The following is a 19,507-nucleotide window of genomic DNA, read 5'->3' as shown; positions in this document are numbered from 1 at the left end:
CAGCTGCGAATTGCGATGCTACTGCCGGATACGCAACACTGAATGGATCCGGGCAGTAGCATCGCAGTTTCAGCTGTTCTCAGAAGTCCTGAAGCGCATATCTTAAACTAGTTGTCATGGCAACCGAATAAACAAAACCTCGCCTGGTCAATATTTACTCGTCATCAGAATAAGGTAAATGCCCTGGCTATTGTAATCTATTGTGCTGTAGGTGTTTTGGGTTTAGTGTTAAAACTGAATGATATCAACATTGAACATTATTATATATTTTGTTATTAATTAGAAGATGAATTCCATGTAGGGATACATGCAGTAGTCCCAACAAGCATTTTCTTATTTTAACTGAAACTGTGTCAAATAGGTGTGGGCACCCTTGTTGTAGATGGATACTTATGCGACGGCAAATAAGAGGTGGTCAAATATGATTTTTTGGACCACTTTGTTTTTTTAATTGCTTTTTCGTTTCATTTGAAATGTAAAGCAAAAATATTACATACACCCTCAGCCAACTCATTAAGATCTACCAGAGGGGTTGACGATGTTATCGGATGTTTCAATATATATATATATATATATATTTAAATATTGTGAACATTTTCTTGCATATCGCCCAACCCTAGTGTAAGCGGGGTCGAGAATTAGGTCAGAAGTAATCTAAAAGTAATCAGATTAGATTACTTTACAATGTAATCCAAGATATTATGTAACTAACTACAACTTTAATCATGTAATTTGTAAGCAGTGCCAGATAACAATTCAGACGTGATCTACACAGCACTGCTTAGCGGTTACCCATGCATGTCACACAAATAAAAAAAAGTTTAGAATTAGCTACATTTATGATCAATACTCTAATAAGCAAAAATAATACAAGTTTTATTGGATGAAACTGTGTTGAAACTTCCAGTATTTAATAAAATATATGTATATTGTATCTCTGTTGCCTTACTCTTGAACAGTGGCGGCTGCTGGTCTTTCAAAGAGGGGAAGCTCATTTTCGGCCTACATTATAAACTTATTTACCCTATTTTTTGCACTAAATCAATCTTAGGTGTTGATCTGCCCTGCTGTTTAATTCTAATTTTTTCCTCGTAAGGAAGACTTTCAAATGGCTTCGCCAAAATCAGGTCAACAATATTAGCACCGTCTACCAACGTCGCAGTTTCACCCGTACTGACGCTAGCCTAGCCTACTGTATGAATGAATGAATGAGCGAACGAACGAGCGAGCAGCTCTAAAACAAAATATATTAAACTTGGTAAAACTGAAATAAGGAATGTGGTGTATAATTGTGTGAAATGTATTATGCAAATTGACTAGCAATTTCAGCCAAACAAATATAAAGAAATAGGTTGCAGCAGTTTGTCTTTCGACTACACTTGAGAAAATCCGTGATGGGACTGAGCTGAAATAGCTTCCGTGACTTCTTATAGTACAGATTAGCTGTCAATCAAAAGGAGATGCAGTCTTTCGACAGATCCTCCAATCATCACGCGGAAGCCGGAGTCGGGCCAGCCCACTCCTCATTCACCCCCAGAGATGCTGAGCGTCCGTGGGCGGGACATAATCGCAGCATTTATCCAATGACCGTCTATTTTCGGAGCACTGAAAAAAACTGTTCAGAGCAGCCCCATTGAAGTCAATGGACGCTCGGCTTCAACAGGGAAATGCACTGACGCTACGGGAATGTATGAGAAGTAAATCGAGTCAGCCGACCTGCTATATGTAATGTAGCTGATTCTGAACGAACTCGTCTTCGAGATGAACGTGTTCTAACCACTGATCTATATATATATAAATCAGTGGTTCTAACGCATTTTTAGTCAATAAATTGTTTACACAATAGTACATATTTGACCATTATTTTTTTGACATTATAGGGGAAGCTGAGCTTCCCTTGCAGTCTTAAAGAAATCCCCACTGCTGTTGAAGTATATTTGTGATGCTGCCTTAGAATTGGGCTGCAATTAGGTTTCTTAAAAGACAGCATTTTGCATCAAGAGTATGTCTTTGGTTTTAGAAGAATGTTTACATCTACAATATAAACTTCAACAAGTTGCTGACTTTGTTAAGATTGAATTTAGAAAATGATTAGGTGCTTGGTAAGGACAAGGATTTTGAGTTAGATTTTACTCATTAGCTGTTACGTCTTCATCCGAGTGGCCGGCCTCATCTTCTGATTGGTCACTAAGCAGATCACATGGCAGTAAGGAGGCGGAGTCAGCTATCTCCAGAACGGGAGCTATGCTGGGGCGGCGACTTCCGACATCATTCTCTGGGGGTGGAGCCAGTTTGATGCCGGTTTCAGTGGGACTGGTGTTCTCAAAATCCAAAGCAACCGTTCCTGAAAAGAATCACAATGTTGGACAAACAGACCCTCTTGAAACTACCTGACCTTTCTCTCTTCTATCCATTCTTACTCACCCATGCTTGCAATTATGCTATGAACAGGCAGGCCAGACGGGCTGTTTAAAATATCACAGTGGCTCCGCCCCTTTCCCTGATCTGCTTTCTGTCTGAAGATGAAGGCGGAGTTTTCCTCCTTTGTAATGTTGATGTAGTAACAAGTGTCACTGGCAGCCATGATATGACGAGGTCCAGGGTTTAACAAGATGCTCTTGTTATCTTCTCTCTTCACACCGATCATACACACACCGTACCTACACAAATAACATGGCGATAAAATTATATTTTCTCTCCAATTTTGGCATGCACAATTCCCAATGCACTCCAAGTCCTCGTGGTGGTGTAGTGACTCGCCTCAATCCGGGTGGTGGAGAACAAATCTCAGCTGCCTTCGCATCTGAGGCGGTCAATCCGCGCATCTTATCACGTGGCTTGTTGAGCGTGTTACCGCGGAGACCTAGCGCATGTGGAGGCTTCACGCTATTCTCCGCGGCATCCACGCACAACTCACCACGCACCCCAGCGAGAGCGACAACCACATTATAGCGACCACGAGGAGGTTACCCCATGTGACTCTACCCACCCTAGCAACCGGGTCAATTGGTTGCTTAGGAAGCCTGACTGGATAAAATTCTTAAATATATATACAATGAAATTGCATGCAAAAACAAGTTTGTATAGGATATTTGGGATATGGATATAGGATATTTTATGTATGGGTGTTTCTTCAACTTCAAGCAACTATTTTCGTTTATAAGGTCACATTAAAACTGACTTTTAAACAGTCCTTCATCATTTATTTTTGGTATTTTTCATGCCTTTTATGTATAGACTTAATTGTTTTAGCCTTGTCCTTGACCCAGACTTTCAATATGAAAACGTATTCAAATCCATTATACACTCACCTAAAGGATTATTAGGAACACCTGTTCAATTTCTCATTAATGCAATTATCTAAATCAACCAATTACATGGCAGTTGCTTCAATGCATTTAGGGGTGTGGTCCTGGTCAAGACAATCTCCTGAACTCCAAACTGAATGTCAGAATGGGAAAGAAAGGTGATTTAAGCAATTTTGAGCGTGGCATGGTTGTTGGTGCCAGACGGGCCGGTCTGAGTATTTCACAATCTGCTCAGTTACTGGGATTTTCAAGCACAACCATTTCTAGGGTTTACAAAGAATGGTGTGAAAAGGGAAAAACATCCAGTATGCGGCAGTCCTGTGGGCTGAAAATGCCTTGTTGATGCTAGAGGTCAGAGGAGAATGGGCCGACTGATTCAAGCTGATAGAAGAGCAACTTTGCCTGAAATAACCACTCGTTACAACCGAGGTATGCAGCAAAGCATTTGTGAAGCCACAACATGCACAACCTTGAGGCGGATGGGCTACAACAGCAGAAGACCCCACCGGGTACCACTCATCTCCACTACAAATAAGAAAAAGAGGCTACAATTTGCAAGAGCTCACCAAAATTGGACAGTTGAAGACTGGAAAAATGTTGCCTGGTCTGATGAGTCTCGATTTCTGTTGAGACATTCAGATGGTAGAGTCAGAATTTGGCGTAAACTGAATGAGAACATGGATACATCATGCATTGTTACCACTGTGCAGGCTGGTGGTGGTGGTGTAATGGTGTGGGGGATGTTTTCTTGGCACACTTTAGGCCCCTTAGTGCCAATTGGGCATCGTTTAAATGCCACAGCCTACCTGAGCATTGTTTCTGACCATGTCCATCCCTTTATGGCCACCATGTACCCATCCTCTGATGGCTACTTCCAGCAGGATAATGCACCATGTCACAAAGCTCGAATCATTTCAAATTGGTTTCTTGAACATGACAATGAGTTCACTGTACTAAAATGGCCACCACAGTCACCAGATCTCAACCCAATAGAGCATCTTTGGGATGTGGTGGAACAGGAGCTTTGTGCCCTGGATGTGCATCCCACAAATCTCCATCAACTGCAAGATGCTATCCTATCAATATGGGCCAACATTTCTAAAGAATGCTTTCAGCACCTTGTTGAATCAATGCTATGTAGAATTAAGGCAGTTCTGAAGGCAAAAGGGGGTCAAACACAGTATTAGTATGGTGTTCCTAATAATCCTTTAAGTGAGTGTATAAAGAACTAATTATTAGGTGTTTAAACTTAACTAAATGTTTTTAAACATTTTCAAAAATTGAAAACGACTGTCCCAAAGTCGTGGCTAATTTCCACAACACCCAAAATTTCAGTGAACTTGTTAACCAAGTGGACAAAAGTGTCCGTGAAGAGCATGCTTGAGAAGAAATATGAAACAAGTGATGTTAAAATTTGCTATAAATATCAATTGTGAGAGGAATATTTGTATTGAGGCATTATTTCCAATCAAGCTGTAATAAGTGTGAAAATAATACTTCATTGTCTGTATTTAGGATACATAAAATGTTAGCTATGAAACTAGCCTCAGCAAAACAAAGGAGTCGGCCATTTTATAAAAAAAATAAATAAAACAATTTGTGCGTAATGTGTGTTTAACCTACTTTTTGTGGGCGTGAAAGGCTGCGTAGGTAAAGCTTTTGGTGTTGTACTCTCTGAAGAACATGCTGTCACCCAGGCGGATATGATACACCTCGTTACCCGAACAACGCCCGTACATCCTCTGCCACTGCTCCGGTGACTGCTGCCCTTCTCTAAAAGAGTTAATTTACTTTGTGTTAACCGTTCAATTCCTAACCTATTAGGATGCCTTACATGATTGTTGCACAGTTCCCATTATGTATACAGTGTTAAAGGAGTTTTGACTCACTGTCCGCGAGACGTGTGGACCAGTAAAGTGATCAATGTAGAGGTGGCCGGACACAGACAGTTCAGCGCTAACATGGCATATTTAAACTCCTCCTCACACACAACGTGATCTATTGAAGGAAACAGATGCATTGCTCATACGGTTGCAGAATGAGCTGTCCAAGGTCCTTAAACAAAGTGGATGAACTCTAAAGCTGCGTACACACTGCCAGGGACTTTGTCGCTGCAGGTCGCCAGTGGTTGGCGGTGAAGTCGCTAGTGGGCGTTCCCACTACTGGTTGCCTAGTAACGTTTATAAATGACATTCACGGATGTCATTCCATTGCTCTTGACAGCAAATCGCTTTTCTTGGCGCTAAAAACAAACATTTTGGAGGGAAAAGACTAAATATAAATGGAATCAGTACATAAAATGCTTTATATCAAAGATGAATGAGAAACAAGGCACGCTGTTTGCCATAGCGACTGTTTATCTGCGGCGAAAACGCAAACGCCGGTCTGTCTGGGTCCACAAAACCATTAAATCTCGGAGTCAGCACGGCGAGTACCACCGGCTGGTGCAAGAGCTGCGGCTGGATGAAATTGCTAACAGCAAGAATTAGCCTTTCATCCATCTTTCCATTACTGCAGGAGCTGAGAGAGAGAGAGAGAGAGAGAGAGAGAGGAGGATCACGTGAGCTCTCCCATCTTCTCTCCTATTGGCTGTCACTTCATTAAGTCGCTCTTCATTTGAATAAAGTTGAACTTGTCTCAACTTTGTCGCGTCACTGGACACACCCACATCTAGTCGCCAACGGTCGCGACAGCTCGTGTCGCCGGAAGTCGCTGTGCTCTCATTGAAAATGAATGGGATGGAGTCGCTGTCGCGCGCGATGTCGCTGGCAGTGTGTACGCAGCTTAATGAGGAACTGTGATGTTTTTAAGTTATAAAATGAATAAAAAGTGAGAAAGAACCAGATAAAAATGAAAAATAGAGGAGTGAAAATGTTTAAACGGAATGAATGCAATATTTAGAATTACCTGCAAATTTAACATGGAACTTGTTTTCGGGTTTAAGTATCTGGACATAGAGAGGGCAGTTTGGAGCAAAGTCCTTCACGGCCCAAGCCCTCAAGATGGTCTGATGATCCTGCAAATAAGTCCATATTGATTAATAATTATTTATTGACAGATACATTATTAAGAACTTTAGAACTGGTGTAATATTACAAACCTTCTGATACACTAGATGGAGTTCAAATCTAGATTATATTAAAGTGTGAACTTTTATCAATACATGTGACTGATGAACGAGAGGTTAGTGATTTAAGAGCTTACTGCAGCCATGCGATCAGCTTCATTCCTGCTGCTGAGAATAAAACATGCTTCGGCATCGTCCATCCTATCAGAACACAAGCAATCAATCACAGAGGAATATTAACAAAACTACAAATCAGAGAGAGAGAAAAGCAAGTAGTAGATTGGAGAACAGCAACCACTTAAATATATAATAGGGAATTTATAACTTTTAGGAAAAGAAACCAAGAATACTTATTGGAAGGAAGATGGACGAAAAGAAGTAAATATAAACTGACTAATGCTAGGTTGTGAGCTATTTGGAACTATAAACCCTTACAATAAACACAAAACATTTATAACTTAAAACATTTACAAATATTTTTGTAGGTCTACCAAATGTATTTAAAATTATGGAAATTATGAAACACAAGCAAAGGTAATTTTGAGTGAAATGATCACACACACACATGCACGCACACATGCATGCACGCACACACACACACACACGGGCGCGCGGACACATGTTGGTGCGGCTATCATTATGAGGACCCTCCATAGACATAATGATTTTTATACTGTATGAACTATAGATTATATCCCCAAAAAACTTTCTGCATTTTTTAATTTTTAATAAAACATTGATTAGTTTGTTTTTTAAGTGATTTAAATAATGGGGACACTAGAAATGTAATTTATAGCATAATACCCTTGTAATTATCAGTTTGTTATCTAAAAAAAAGTCCTTGTAAACCACATAAACCTGCCCACACACACACACACACGCGCGCACCCGCACACAGAGGCACGCTCACACACACACATAAAACACAGGCTCACACGCGCACGCATGCACACACACGCACACACACGCACACACAACAAACACATGCACACACATCACACACACACACAACAAACACACGCACCACGCACACACACACACAACAAACACACGCACCATGCACACACACACACACACACACAACAAACACACACACACAACAAACACACGCACCACGCACACACACACTCAACACACACACAAACACGCACCACCCACACACACTCAACACACACACACACAACACATGCGCACACACAACAAATACACAAACACACACACACAGACACACAACAAACACATGCACCATGCACACACACTCAACACACACACAACAAACACACGCACCATGCACACACACACTCAACACACACACACACACACAACAAACACACGCACCATGCACACACACACTCAACACACACACACACACACACAAACACACACACCATGCACACACACTCAACACACGCACACACACACACAACAAACACACGCACACACACTCAACACACACACACACAACAAACACACGCAACATGCACACACACTCAACACACATACACACACACACACACACACAACAAACACACGCAACACGCACACAACACACACACACAACATGCACACACAACACGTACACACACACACACACATATATATATATATATGTTCTGATAAGTATAGGCATATGCATATTTACATTTATTCATTTGGAAGACACTTTTATCCAAAGCATCTTACAAAAAGAGGAAGAATACAACATAAGCGATTCATCTTAAGGCGACAGTAGTACAATAATGTTTTGACGTAGCGCATGTAGAGGCTTCACGATATTCTCCGCGGCATCCACGCACAACTCACCACACGACCCCCACCGAGAGCGAACCACATTATAGCGACCACGAGGAGGTTACCCCATGTGACTCTACCCTCCCTAGCAACCGGGCCAATTTGGTTGCTTAGGAGACCTGTTTGGAGTCACTCAGCACACGCTGGATTTGAACTCGCGACTCCAGGGGTGGTAGACAGCGTCAATACTCGCTGAGCTAATCGGGCCCCCTATATGACTAAATGTTAAATGCTGCTGCGATTGGACAATGAGGCTGTCACTCACTTGGCTCGGAGTAGATCCTGGTTTTTGAGGGCGGAGCCTTGCAGGTAAATTACCCTTTGAGACCAGAGTGGAATCTGCAATATCCTCCTCACCTGGACGTCTACTTCACATGGACATAAAATCACCACGTAATAATCCTAAAAAATATGCACATACATCACAGAACACAGTGAACATTAGATATCTTGAATAACACAGTATATGGATTAGATACCTTGCAAAGATTCTTTCTGGAGAGTAAAAAACACTTACCTGTGTGTGCGGGTGAGCATAGAACTCATTAAGAAAGTCCATGAGCAGGTCGATTTTGAGAGTGCTCACACACAAGACCACATGTCTCTCCGTCTGAGCCCGATGTCTGCTGTAGTTTCCCCCAGATTTCTGCCTTTCCATCCACAGATAAATCAACTCTTCAAACTACAGCCAGAGAAGAGATGATGAATTAAACGTCACTTGGTAATAGAAAATATTGAGTAAAAGACAGCAGGACATCCAGTATTTAAAAGATCTTTAACGGTTCAGAATGGAATAGTAGCTTACAGCAACTTATAATTGTTAGCTTTACCTACAATTACCCAGAAGAGTGAAAGTGTCCAATAAAAAGACGGTTACTGAGATTAAGCGAGTACTATTCAGCTGGTCATGTGATTTAGAAAATGGCAGCCGCCATGAGGGCACCCCTGTAGATTTAAACAGCTTTTATAGGGTTGCTGATATGGCTAGCAGGGCTGTTTCTGGGCATAGGCCAACTAGGAGGTCCCTTAGGGCGCCACCATCTGGCACCAAATTAGAAAGCCGCTTCCAACTGCACTCACCGGCACCTCCCAACAATCACGATCTCGCCTAGGGTGCCAAAATGGACAGAAACGGCCCTGATGGCAAGAGTCTTCATCTCAAAGGTGTGGTCATGTGCAGGGTCAGCCATGATACAGCGCCCCTGGAGCAGATAGGTTCAAGGGCCTTGCTCAAGGGCCCAACAGGGGTGTCTTGGTTGTATTGGGGCTTGAACCCCTGACCTTCTGAAGTGTAACCCAGAGCCTCAACCACCTATATGTTCTATAGACCTTATTCATGCTAGTGTGATCTTTGATTTTTAATGGGAATGATAACGAGGCTGTTAGGCATAGACTTACCATCTCTTCATGAATGGTATAAAACCGTTTAAAGCTCCTAGATCACATCTGATTTTCCACAACTCGTGTTGTCTGAGGTTCTTTGTATACTGAATGTTCTTGGACAGATATTTGATCAATGTTTTGTCTCTGGAACGATACAAAAACACTTTAAACTGCAGTACAGCCCATTGAAGAGACCGTAAATCTATCCCTCACAGCCTCGTTGCCATTCCCATTAAAAATCAAAGAAGGCGCTAGCGTGAATATGGTCTATATAGAGAATGGCAATGAGTGCAGGGGTGGGGCCAGAATGAGCTTTGGCACGCCACTTGCCACCACAACTCGGACCTCGCTCACGTCCTGGAGATGGTGCGCAATGACTTAACACGTCCTGTTAGGACACAGCATTCTGCCTCAGTAGAAACTTACTGGATGCCACCCCTTACTCGACTCTTGCCACCCCTTTACCACCCTTGGCAAAAAATCCTGGACACGCCCCTGAGTGCTCTATATCAGAAGGGAGTGAATGAAATGAGCGAGTGAATTCGGACGCTGACGTCTACACCGAGCATCGGAGAGCATGATGGTGCTGTCGTTACATGACTTAGTCAAATACGTACTTTTATATAATGTGTTACTTTGCAAAATAATAATAATAATACTTTTTATTCTTGAATAACATGTGCACGTGCATAACCCCTAATCGCGACCACGAGGAGGTTACCCCATGTGACTATACCCTCCCTAGCAACCGGGCCAATTTGGTTGCTTAGGAGACCTGGCTGGAGTCACTCAGCACGCCCTGGATTTGAACTCATGACTTCAGGGGTGGCAGTCAGCGTCATATGATGCATTTTTAAACAGTTATATGCTATATTATTGCTATATATGCTATTCTATCTCATTGATGTTTAACTTGTGTTTAATTCATTGGGTGTTTTTAAATTATCATCTCAAAAATACAGTACATCCAAAATATTCCACACATCCTACATTCTTTTAACGGCAGAAACACTTAAGGTGCGTTCACATACAACGCAAAGTAAGCGTTTTGTGTGGCGTGATTACATACAAAGTCAATGCAAAGATGCGAATAGATGCAAATTTGCACCGAGCGGCACGAATGAAGCGAATGACGTGACTCGAACACACGAAATCGCTTAATTCGCGTATTCGAGAAATTCGCATGACGCGTTGTCGCGAAAGCCTATCAGCATTGAGATTGTCCGAATGTCACTGACATACTGACGTAGTAGCAGAAGAAATCTGGAAAAATGGTTGTGGCGGTGTGTGGGCACCCGGAATAGTGTGACACAACGTCATACATGTACAGAGACCGGACGAATAAAGACATCGCTTAAAAGGAAAGTGAGCGAGGAAGTTGGACTACCCGGTACGTTCTGAAAATATGCGCGTCTACTTGATTCCAGCTATTGGTTGAATTTTACTATGAACCAAGTCGTAGAAGCCCCGCCTCCTGTCCTTTTCCGGAAGAGAAGGGGGAATACTCGCGGGTTTGCGTTACTCGCGCGAACGTGAGTTTAAACCCAAATTTATAATCCAGCGGTCAAACTCGCAAAAGTTTTCTTCGCGTTGTATGTGAACGCACCATAAGAATAGTCTGGTAGAATGCTATAAGGAAAATAGCCTTAGGCTGAGTTTGGAAGGACATACTACAACACTACCATATTTGGCAGAAATAGTAAGACTAGTATACTAGCGTGCTATTCCTACCTCAACAATAGTCATTTTTAAATTAGTCTGAATGAGTGACTAGATTTGAACTCTCCCACCTGCAGGGGCAGCACTACCAGAGCCACACAAATCATCACCACCACCAGCAACTGAGACGGCCAGATCTGAGGCGTCACGTCGCCAAAGCCCACCGTGGAGAAGGTCACGATGCAAAAATACAAAGCGTTAAAGAGAGACAGGCTCTTCTTACCAGCACGTTCTAAATGCTGGATACCACATGTGCTGAGAGACAAAGAAAAATAATGGAAGTAATTGTAGGTGATGAGTGATAGAAAGAAGGAAGAACAATTATAGAAAAACAGGAACTGATAGAGATATTCACCCAGTGAAAACGAGACATAAAAGTGTGCAGATAAGAATGAGAACTTGGTTAAACATGGCGGAGTGCGTCCTCTGAATCGCCCTGTGCAGATCGTTCTGTAACATACACAAACACCTTGTCACTCGAAAGGCTGTAAGTCACTGGATAGTCATTGTTCTGCATTTATTTGGGATTTGTTCACACTCACTATCATACTTTCCAGAGCACACTTGGCGAGCCAGCAGTTGAGGAACACTGGGATAAACAGGTTTCTGAGAGGTGGCCAGAAGATCTGATGCACAGAATGAATCAAAAAATCAATTATTAAAGGGAAAGTCCACACAAAAATGGAAATTCTCTCATCATTTACTCCCAGATGTGCATGAATTTTTAAGATTTTTTAAATAATATTTTAGCTCTGTTGGTCCATACAATGCAAGTGAATGGTGACCAGAACTCAGAAGGTCCAAAAAGCACATAAAGGCAGCATAAAAGTAATCCACAAGACTCCAGTGGTTTAATCCATGGCTTCAGAAGTGATATGATAGGTGTGAGTGAGAAACAGATCAATATTTAAGTCCTTTTTTTACTATCAATCTCCACCTTTGATCAGCCCCGACCAGTAGGTGGCTGAATGTGAAAGTGAAAGTGTAGATTTTCAGTAAAAAAGGGCTTAAATATTGATCTGTTTCTCACCCACACCTATCATATCACTTCTGAAGACATGGATTAAACCACTGGAGCCTTGTGGATTACTTTTATGCTGCCTTTATGTGCTTTTTGGACCACTTATTTTTGTAAGTTGATATTAACACTTTATTAAATCAAGTCAAATCAAAGTCTCATCAAGTTATGCATTGTTTATAATTATTATTTTTACTCATTGCCTCAAAAACAAAATACCGTAACAAGCATATTTCATGAATATTTCATCTGTTCTCCTATTATTTTTGGATCATCCGTCATATACTCCTTGGTAAACAGCACATGGTTTGTGATGGCACGGATCTGTAACTTTAAGGCCGTTTGCTCACTAAAAAGCGTGTCACTCACATACCATTTCAGAGGGGCCTGGGTTGCTCAGCGGGTACTGACGCTGACTACCACCCCTGGAGTCGAGAGTTTGAATCCAGGGTGTGCTGAGTGACTCCATTGGCCCGGTTGCTAGGGAGCGTAGAGTCACATGGGGTAACCTCCTCGTGGTCGCTATAATCTGGTTCTCGCTCTTGGTGGGGTACGTGGTGAGATGTGCATGGATGCTGCAGGAATAGTGTGAAGCCTCCACATGCGCTAGGTCTCCGTGTTAATGTGCTCAGCAAGCCATGTGATAAGATGTGCGGATTGACGGTCTCAGACGTAGAGGCAACTGAGATTCGTCCTCTGCCACCTGGATTGAGGCGAGTCACTACACCACCATGAGGACTAAGAGCGCATTGGGAATTGTGCATTTCAAATTGGGGAGGATTTGGATGTCACCAAATGTGGCAGTTGTTGCTGTCTGTGCAAATAGTTTCTGCACTTCCATCAATTCGTCCCATTCATAGTGATCTAGCACTAATGAGCACTAAGAGGATGGCACTAATGCATTGATTGATTGACAGATCATTGAACGAATCAGATAATCAGAGCCAGTGTCTGCAGTTACCCCTCCTCTGAATGAGATTGAAATGAGCTGAAGGGAGACTTGAGAGTTGCTGCCTCCCTTTGAAACTTTATCCACTGGGTGTCGATGTTTTATAGAGTGACTGCAGACTTCTACACACATTAATTGAGCTCACATAGGGCATTGCCTCCCTTGCCTACTTGGAGAAATCATGGCAGCTTCCTACCCTAAACTTAAACCCAACTGATATTGTCATAAAAAGCACATTTGAGATGAAAATTGTAACCAAGCCGCCATGTCATTTTGTGGTACGCATGTCATTCAGCTCACGTGTTGCTCCTCTGCATCGCAAGTGCAATGCTCTATTCCTATCAATTTGATCGCACTTAAATAAGCTTGTAAATGTAGTTGGTTATCTAATGCAAACATCAGTCATGCACTGTAGTAAAAGTGGTTAGATGTCATAAGATAGCATTGTGTAAGGAACAGAGTGAAAAGAAAGTGTTTATGAACTGACAATCTGTCCTTTGACTTTTTTTTTCCCCAATTTGTAATTCCCAATGCGCTCTTAGTCGTGGTGGTGGTGTAGTGACCAGCCTCGATCCGGGTGGCGGAGGACGAATCTCAGTTGCCTCCGTGTCTGAGACAGTCAATCCGTGCATCTTATCACGTGGCTTGTTGGGCGCTTTACCGCGGAGACCTAGCGTGTGTGGAGGCTCACGCTATTCCCTGCGGCACACACAACTCACCACGCGCCGCACCAAGAACAAACCAAATCATAGCGAGCACGAGGCTGTTAACCCAACGTAACTCTACGCTCCCTAGCAACCGGGCCAATCGGTTGCTTAGGAAGCCTGATTGGAGTCATTCAGCACGCCCTGGATTCGAACTCACGACTCCAGGTGTGGTAGTCAGCGTCTTTACTTACTGAACAACCCAAGCCCTCATCCGTCCTTTTACTTTAAATTTGTGTGACAAAAGTCAATGTTGTTGTAGCGCCTCTAGTGTTCATCTCACAGAGAATCTACAAGCCACGATAAATTTATTTAGCAAAAAATGTAGGTATTGTAACGTGGTTCTATGAGACCAGATTGAAATATGTACGTTACCGTTATGATGAACGGGACCGTATTCAACATCTCCAGTAGGAAAGACACCTGAAATATCTGCTCCCAAATATTACCCTGGAAAAACACATGCGCACGCAGGCACAATCGAACCCAATCTGATGTCAAATACATCATGTTTTCTTAAAAAGAAAAAAAGAGACCATAAAATCTCTTTAGGGTCTCTTAGCTTAGACGCTCTTACCTTGTAGCTGAGGTACATCAGCAACATGGCCTCCATAAAACTAATGGATGCTACAATCACCTGTGAACAGGTAAGAACATAAACAGTAAAAGCATAACAATTTATTCTCTCTCTTTTTTTTTTCTTTTTTTTTTTGACTCACCTGAATTGCCCACACCGGTATTTTTCTGTCTACCCACAATATCAGCTCCCTGCAAGAACGAGAGAGATTTCACCCCAGAAAAATGATAAACATTCATCTAACTGGGAATAAACAGTGATGTTGATCACTTGTCTCACCAGTTGATCTCATTGGTCTGGGTGGTGCTGTTGCAGTTGATGCTGTAGCGAGAGGAAGAGGAGGGTGTGGGTTGCTGACTGTGACACCTGAATATATGAGGATATTTATACTAGCCCCTGAAACTAAATCTCTAACTTTCTTTATACACATGAAATTGCTTGTCTAATGCCAGCAGAAATGAGTCACCGGTGTGCTCTCTAGGTGATAAAACACTCATACACACACTAACAGGCAGTTCTTACCATGTGTTGATGAGCTGGGCCGGATTGTCCGTCATTACTCGTATAATGTAAAGAACACATGTCAAAAGCTTCAGACAGAAGTTGAATATTCGGATCCTTAAACCTATAATCATAGAGGGTAAAATGTCACAAATCAGCATTAAGAAGCCATAAAATTTATTACTCATATGCTCATTTTATGGCTTCTTAATGCTTAATGCTCCTTTGTTTACATATATATAATAAAGGAATTACAAAGGGCCTGGGTAGCTCAGCTAGTATTGACATTGACTATCACCTCTGAAGTCACGAGTTTGAATCCAAGGTGTGCTGAGTGACTCCAGCCAGGTCTCCTAAGAAACCAAATTGGCCCAGTTGCTAGGGAGGGTAGAGTCACATGGGGTAACCTCCTCGTGGTCGCTATAATGAGGTTCTCGCTCTCAGTGGGGCGCATGGTGTGTTGTGCGTAGATGCCACGGAGAATAGCGTGAAGCCTCCACACGCGCAATGTCTCAGCGGTAACGAGCTCAACAAGTCACGTGATAAGATGCGTGGGTTGATGGTCTCAGACGTGGAGGCAACTCCACGGATTCGTCCTCCGCCACCCGGATTGAGGCGAGTCACTAGGCCACCACGAGGACTTAAAGCGCGATGGAGATTGGGCATTTCAAATTGGTGAGAAAAATTAAAGGAATTACAGAAGGGGAGTTACAATGGAAGTGTATGAAGCCAGTCCATAAACATTCAAAATAAGGGACTAAAAACGTTTCAAGGAACGAAAACCGAAAACGAACACTTTTGTTTGCAGAACGTAAACTAAATACAGAAATAAAAGGGATTTTCAATTGTTCCGGAGTGAAAACTTTATTTTTAAATGATGGTAACCGGTTATAACTGGTTAATTCCATTCCGAAACTGTTTTCAATATACCAAACACCAAAGGGTTTATCACAGTACATTTTTTTAATTACACCACTTCACGTTGCCCGAAAAAATTAAACGTGTGCTTTGATCCGGAAGAAACTGCTGCATCACGCATTTCTTTGCCTAATTTCCCATTGTGGATCTCAGATTCTGTGAATGATTACTACATATACAGTACATGCACGGTGAATGCACATACAAGGAAAACAAATTTTAAAGTAAAAAGTAAAATTTCCCAGTTGTTTCCAAGTGTTCAATAAAGTATAGTAAGATATGATGCATTAATACAGGTTTGATGCTGCTGGGTTTTGACTGAGAAGCAGATCTGTAATTAAAATTAGATGTAACTGTATGTAACCACCATACGGAATATTTTTTAATTTATATAAATATTTTGACTCATTTTGGTGAGGCAAGTGGCTTATTTTGGGCTTGTTTTTCCAGACCCCGTTGCTTGTTTCTCTTGTGAGGTCTGGCAACTGCAGTTGATATTTCACCCACCCCAGAGTGCAGAGTACGTCGTTTAAAAAATAACGTTATTACCCATTCCTTTATTTAGTTCTAACTGGTTACCATTTGGAACGGAGGCTTCGGAACTTCTGAACCGGAATGACAAAATTCTGTTTCTGCTCAGAACGAACCGAAAACGGTTTGTTTTTGGTCCCTGATTAAAATATACACCATTTCAAAACCATAGCCATGACAAGGCGTAAACATTATATGTATTAACATGATTTTAGTGTGAGAAAACCACATACTAACCTTTTCTGTGGAAAGTTATATCCAATATTGGGATTACAGTGTTTCATTATCATGGAAATGAAGGTGCAATATTGGAAAGAACTTTACACAGATATGGTAAGGAAGTGATTTTATCGCACTAAAATCTTTTATAATGTTTATAATGGCTATACTTGAAACAGTGTGTATTTTAATGTATGGATTGTCCCCATTCACTTCCATTGTAAGTGCCTCACTTTAACCACTTTGTTTTTTTAAATAAATGGGGACGATTTAATTATTATTATTTTGTGGCATACAACATTTTGCCAAAATGCTGCTGATTGATGTTAAATTGTATTGAACCAGGAACATTCCTTCAAAACGTTTACTTACTGGATCTTTGGTTTTTGATGAAGAAAAGTTTAAGTCTCTCTTTAAACGTGTTCTCATCCACATAAAACTCCACATGAACCCTGCAGAAAAACAAGTGACATGTCTATCAACCTCAACCATAAACAATCAGATAAGTAATTGCCAGCAAACCGATAAATCAATGACATGTCCTGTTCTGGCTAAAAAAATATCAAATATGACTTTACAAAACAAAACGTCACGTGGACACTGGATACAAAAACGTTACAAGCTATACACAAAGATAGAATGTCATTATATGTTGGAAGAATGTCAATAAGTTGACCCAGGTGAAAAAAAGATGAGGAGAAAGTGAAAGGAGTCCAAGAGAAAGAATAAGTTTATTTAATCAGGAAAGATTTACATTGGCAAAGATAACTCAGCCAGGTTCTACAGCAGTGCTGCCTTATAAAGTCAGAGTTGCAAGCATACATAAACTATAAGAGGCAAGCATAAATAAAGCTATAAGAGGTATAAGTGGCCGCTTAGGGACCCCAAGCCATCAGGGGCCCCCACAAAGCATAGTCGTTCTTTTATTTAATATTGTTTATTTTTTTAAATATACTAAAAGCTGTGAGTATGACTCAGCCAGCTGTTATGGCTCAATTAGACAGTTTTAGGGGGCCCCCTTGTGGCCCAAGAGGGAAGGGAGTATATAAGTGAGCAAGTAGAAATGTGATATGAACGCACACGCTCAAAGGGTTTGTCATCATCATGAAGTGCACCAACCAGTCATTTTTTTGTAATTAATATAAACAAATTATGTTGAAGACTGTAAATGGTAAATGTTAAATGGTCTGGACATATATAGCGCCGTTTTAAACTTATCGGTATTCAAAGTGCTTTACACCTTGACACATTAACACACCAATGACTGCAGAGCTGCCATGCAAGGCACTATCCTGCCATTGGGAGCAACTTGGGGTTCAGTGTCTTGCCCAAGGACACTTCGGCATGTGGAGCCATGTGGGCCGGGATTCGAACCTGCGATTAGTGGCCGACCCGCTCTACCAACTGAGCCACATGTATTGTGGTGACATTCTGGGGGACCTCCAAGTAGGATTTCGCTTAGGCCCCCCATATGCTAAGATATAGCCCTGATCATAAGATATAGCATGGAAATTCATGCTATATAACACCCAATTCGCGCTAATGTGCCATTAAATGCATGTGGGAGTTTTCCAGTAAATGAGGGTGTGAAACTGATCTTTATAATTCTGCCACATAAGGACCCTCATGATCTCTGTCCACCACCATGTTTTACTCTGTTAGCACTAAGAGCAATTATCTACATTTTAATTCCAGACAGCCATGGCAGAGATGTGATGTGTCCCCCAGTTCCCATGGAGACCGCAGGACGGGTGCTTATATTTGCTGTCATAAAATTCAACAGAACCATGAACATCATGACACCTGGAATAACGTGTCCACATGAGTCCCAAGTATTATTTATATTTGTTAGAAATGTTGTGTGTGATATTATTTAGCACAGTTAACCTTATAAGGGTAGTTAAGGGTAGTTTTTATATATAGAAATGCATTAAAATGTTTATTTTAATGCATCAACCACGTCCCTGTGGTTGACTTTTATTAAAACAGATTGAAACTTTTTTTCTTTTTGTTATATGAGGATTTTATTCAAACTGAATTGGAAACTTTTTACTAGCTCACCATGATTTATTATTGGCACTTTTAAAATGTATTTTATGTACAGATTTGACTGTGTTAGCCCCAGACTTTCAATATTAAACTAATTACAAATCATTGCATAATTAAAACAACAATACTCTAAACAAGAAGTGAAATAAGCATACATCATTTAAACATTTATTGTGTGAAAATGAGTCAAGATTATGACTGTACCACAGTTTCAACCACACCAAACAATTTTACCCTACTAAAGGTTTTTTTTTTTTGAAGAGTTAATGTACTTTTAAACAAGTCTACAAAAGTAGCAGTAAAGAGAGTATTTTTTAAATGAAATATGACACAAGTGATGCTTGAAGAAAACAAAGAAAATTCAAGGTAAATATCACTAGAGTGTTTTACTGGCTGTCATTTTCAAAGCTGTAATTTTGCCAAATTATGCAAAAGTGTGAACATATTATATAATTGTGTGTATTTAGTATACATAAAATGTTAGCTTTGAAATTAGCCTTAGCAAGACAAAAGGAGTCATTATTCCAGAAACTTGTACTGTATAAGCTCTCATCAGCATAAGAAACCCACTACAGCAAAAAAGGAGACTCTTCTTAATAAAGCATCTCAGTAACTCATTTACAGATGTATCCTACCTTTGCCCAGCATCGCTACCAAAAGAGTCCAGTCTCCAGTTGACCAGCGCCGGGTTAACCCAAGTTGGCACTGCATTCTTCTGTTCCATAACTAAGAAAACCCAGAGGGTTTCTAGACAAGGATGTGTGGAGGTCTGG

The 19,507-nt window shown here is 41.2% G+C and overlaps 1 protein-coding gene across 2 annotated transcripts in view; it reads right to left on the bottom strand.

Moving 5' to 3' along the window:
- LOC127628769 (potassium channel subfamily T member 1-like) overlaps positions 1-19,507 on the bottom strand; it is a 30,022-nt gene extending 10,515 nt beyond the window's left edge. For both annotated transcript variants that reach the window (XM_052105638.1, XM_052105639.1), the window contains exons 1-18: positions 19,370-19,507; positions 17,058-17,137; positions 15,039-15,141; positions 14,796-14,837; positions 14,659-14,707; positions 14,517-14,576; positions 14,315-14,389; positions 11,811-11,894; positions 11,624-11,718; positions 11,340-11,523; positions 8,684-8,848; positions 8,432-8,568; positions 6,513-6,576; positions 6,216-6,324; positions 5,198-5,306; positions 4,932-5,081; positions 2,425-2,660; positions 2,134-2,344 (exon numbers count right to left, since the gene is read on the bottom strand). In XM_052105638.1, the coding sequence (XP_051961598.1) occupies positions 2,134-2,344; positions 2,425-2,660; positions 4,932-5,081; positions 5,198-5,306; positions 6,216-6,324; positions 6,513-6,576; positions 8,432-8,568; positions 8,684-8,848; positions 11,340-11,523; positions 11,624-11,718; positions 11,811-11,894; positions 14,315-14,389; positions 14,517-14,576; positions 14,659-14,707; positions 14,796-14,837; positions 15,039-15,141; positions 17,058-17,137; positions 19,370-19,458 (2,042 nt within the window). In that variant the 5' untranslated portion in view covers positions 19,459-19,507. The remainder of the gene's footprint in view (positions 1-2,133; positions 2,345-2,424; positions 2,661-4,931; positions 5,082-5,197; positions 5,307-6,215; positions 6,325-6,512; positions 6,577-8,431; positions 8,569-8,683; positions 8,849-11,339; positions 11,524-11,623; positions 11,719-11,810; positions 11,895-14,314; positions 14,390-14,516; positions 14,577-14,658; positions 14,708-14,795; positions 14,838-15,038; positions 15,142-17,057; positions 17,138-19,369) is intronic.

Source organism: Xyrauchen texanus, chromosome 35, assembly GCF_025860055.1.
Source record: "Xyrauchen texanus isolate HMW12.3.18 chromosome 35, RBS_HiC_50CHRs, whole genome shotgun sequence".
Classification (NCBI taxonomy): Eukaryota; Metazoa; Chordata; class Actinopteri; order Cypriniformes; family Catostomidae; genus Xyrauchen; species Xyrauchen texanus.
The sequence above is the reverse complement of the archived record's forward strand: the minus strand, read 5'-3'. Positions and strand labels throughout refer to the sequence as shown.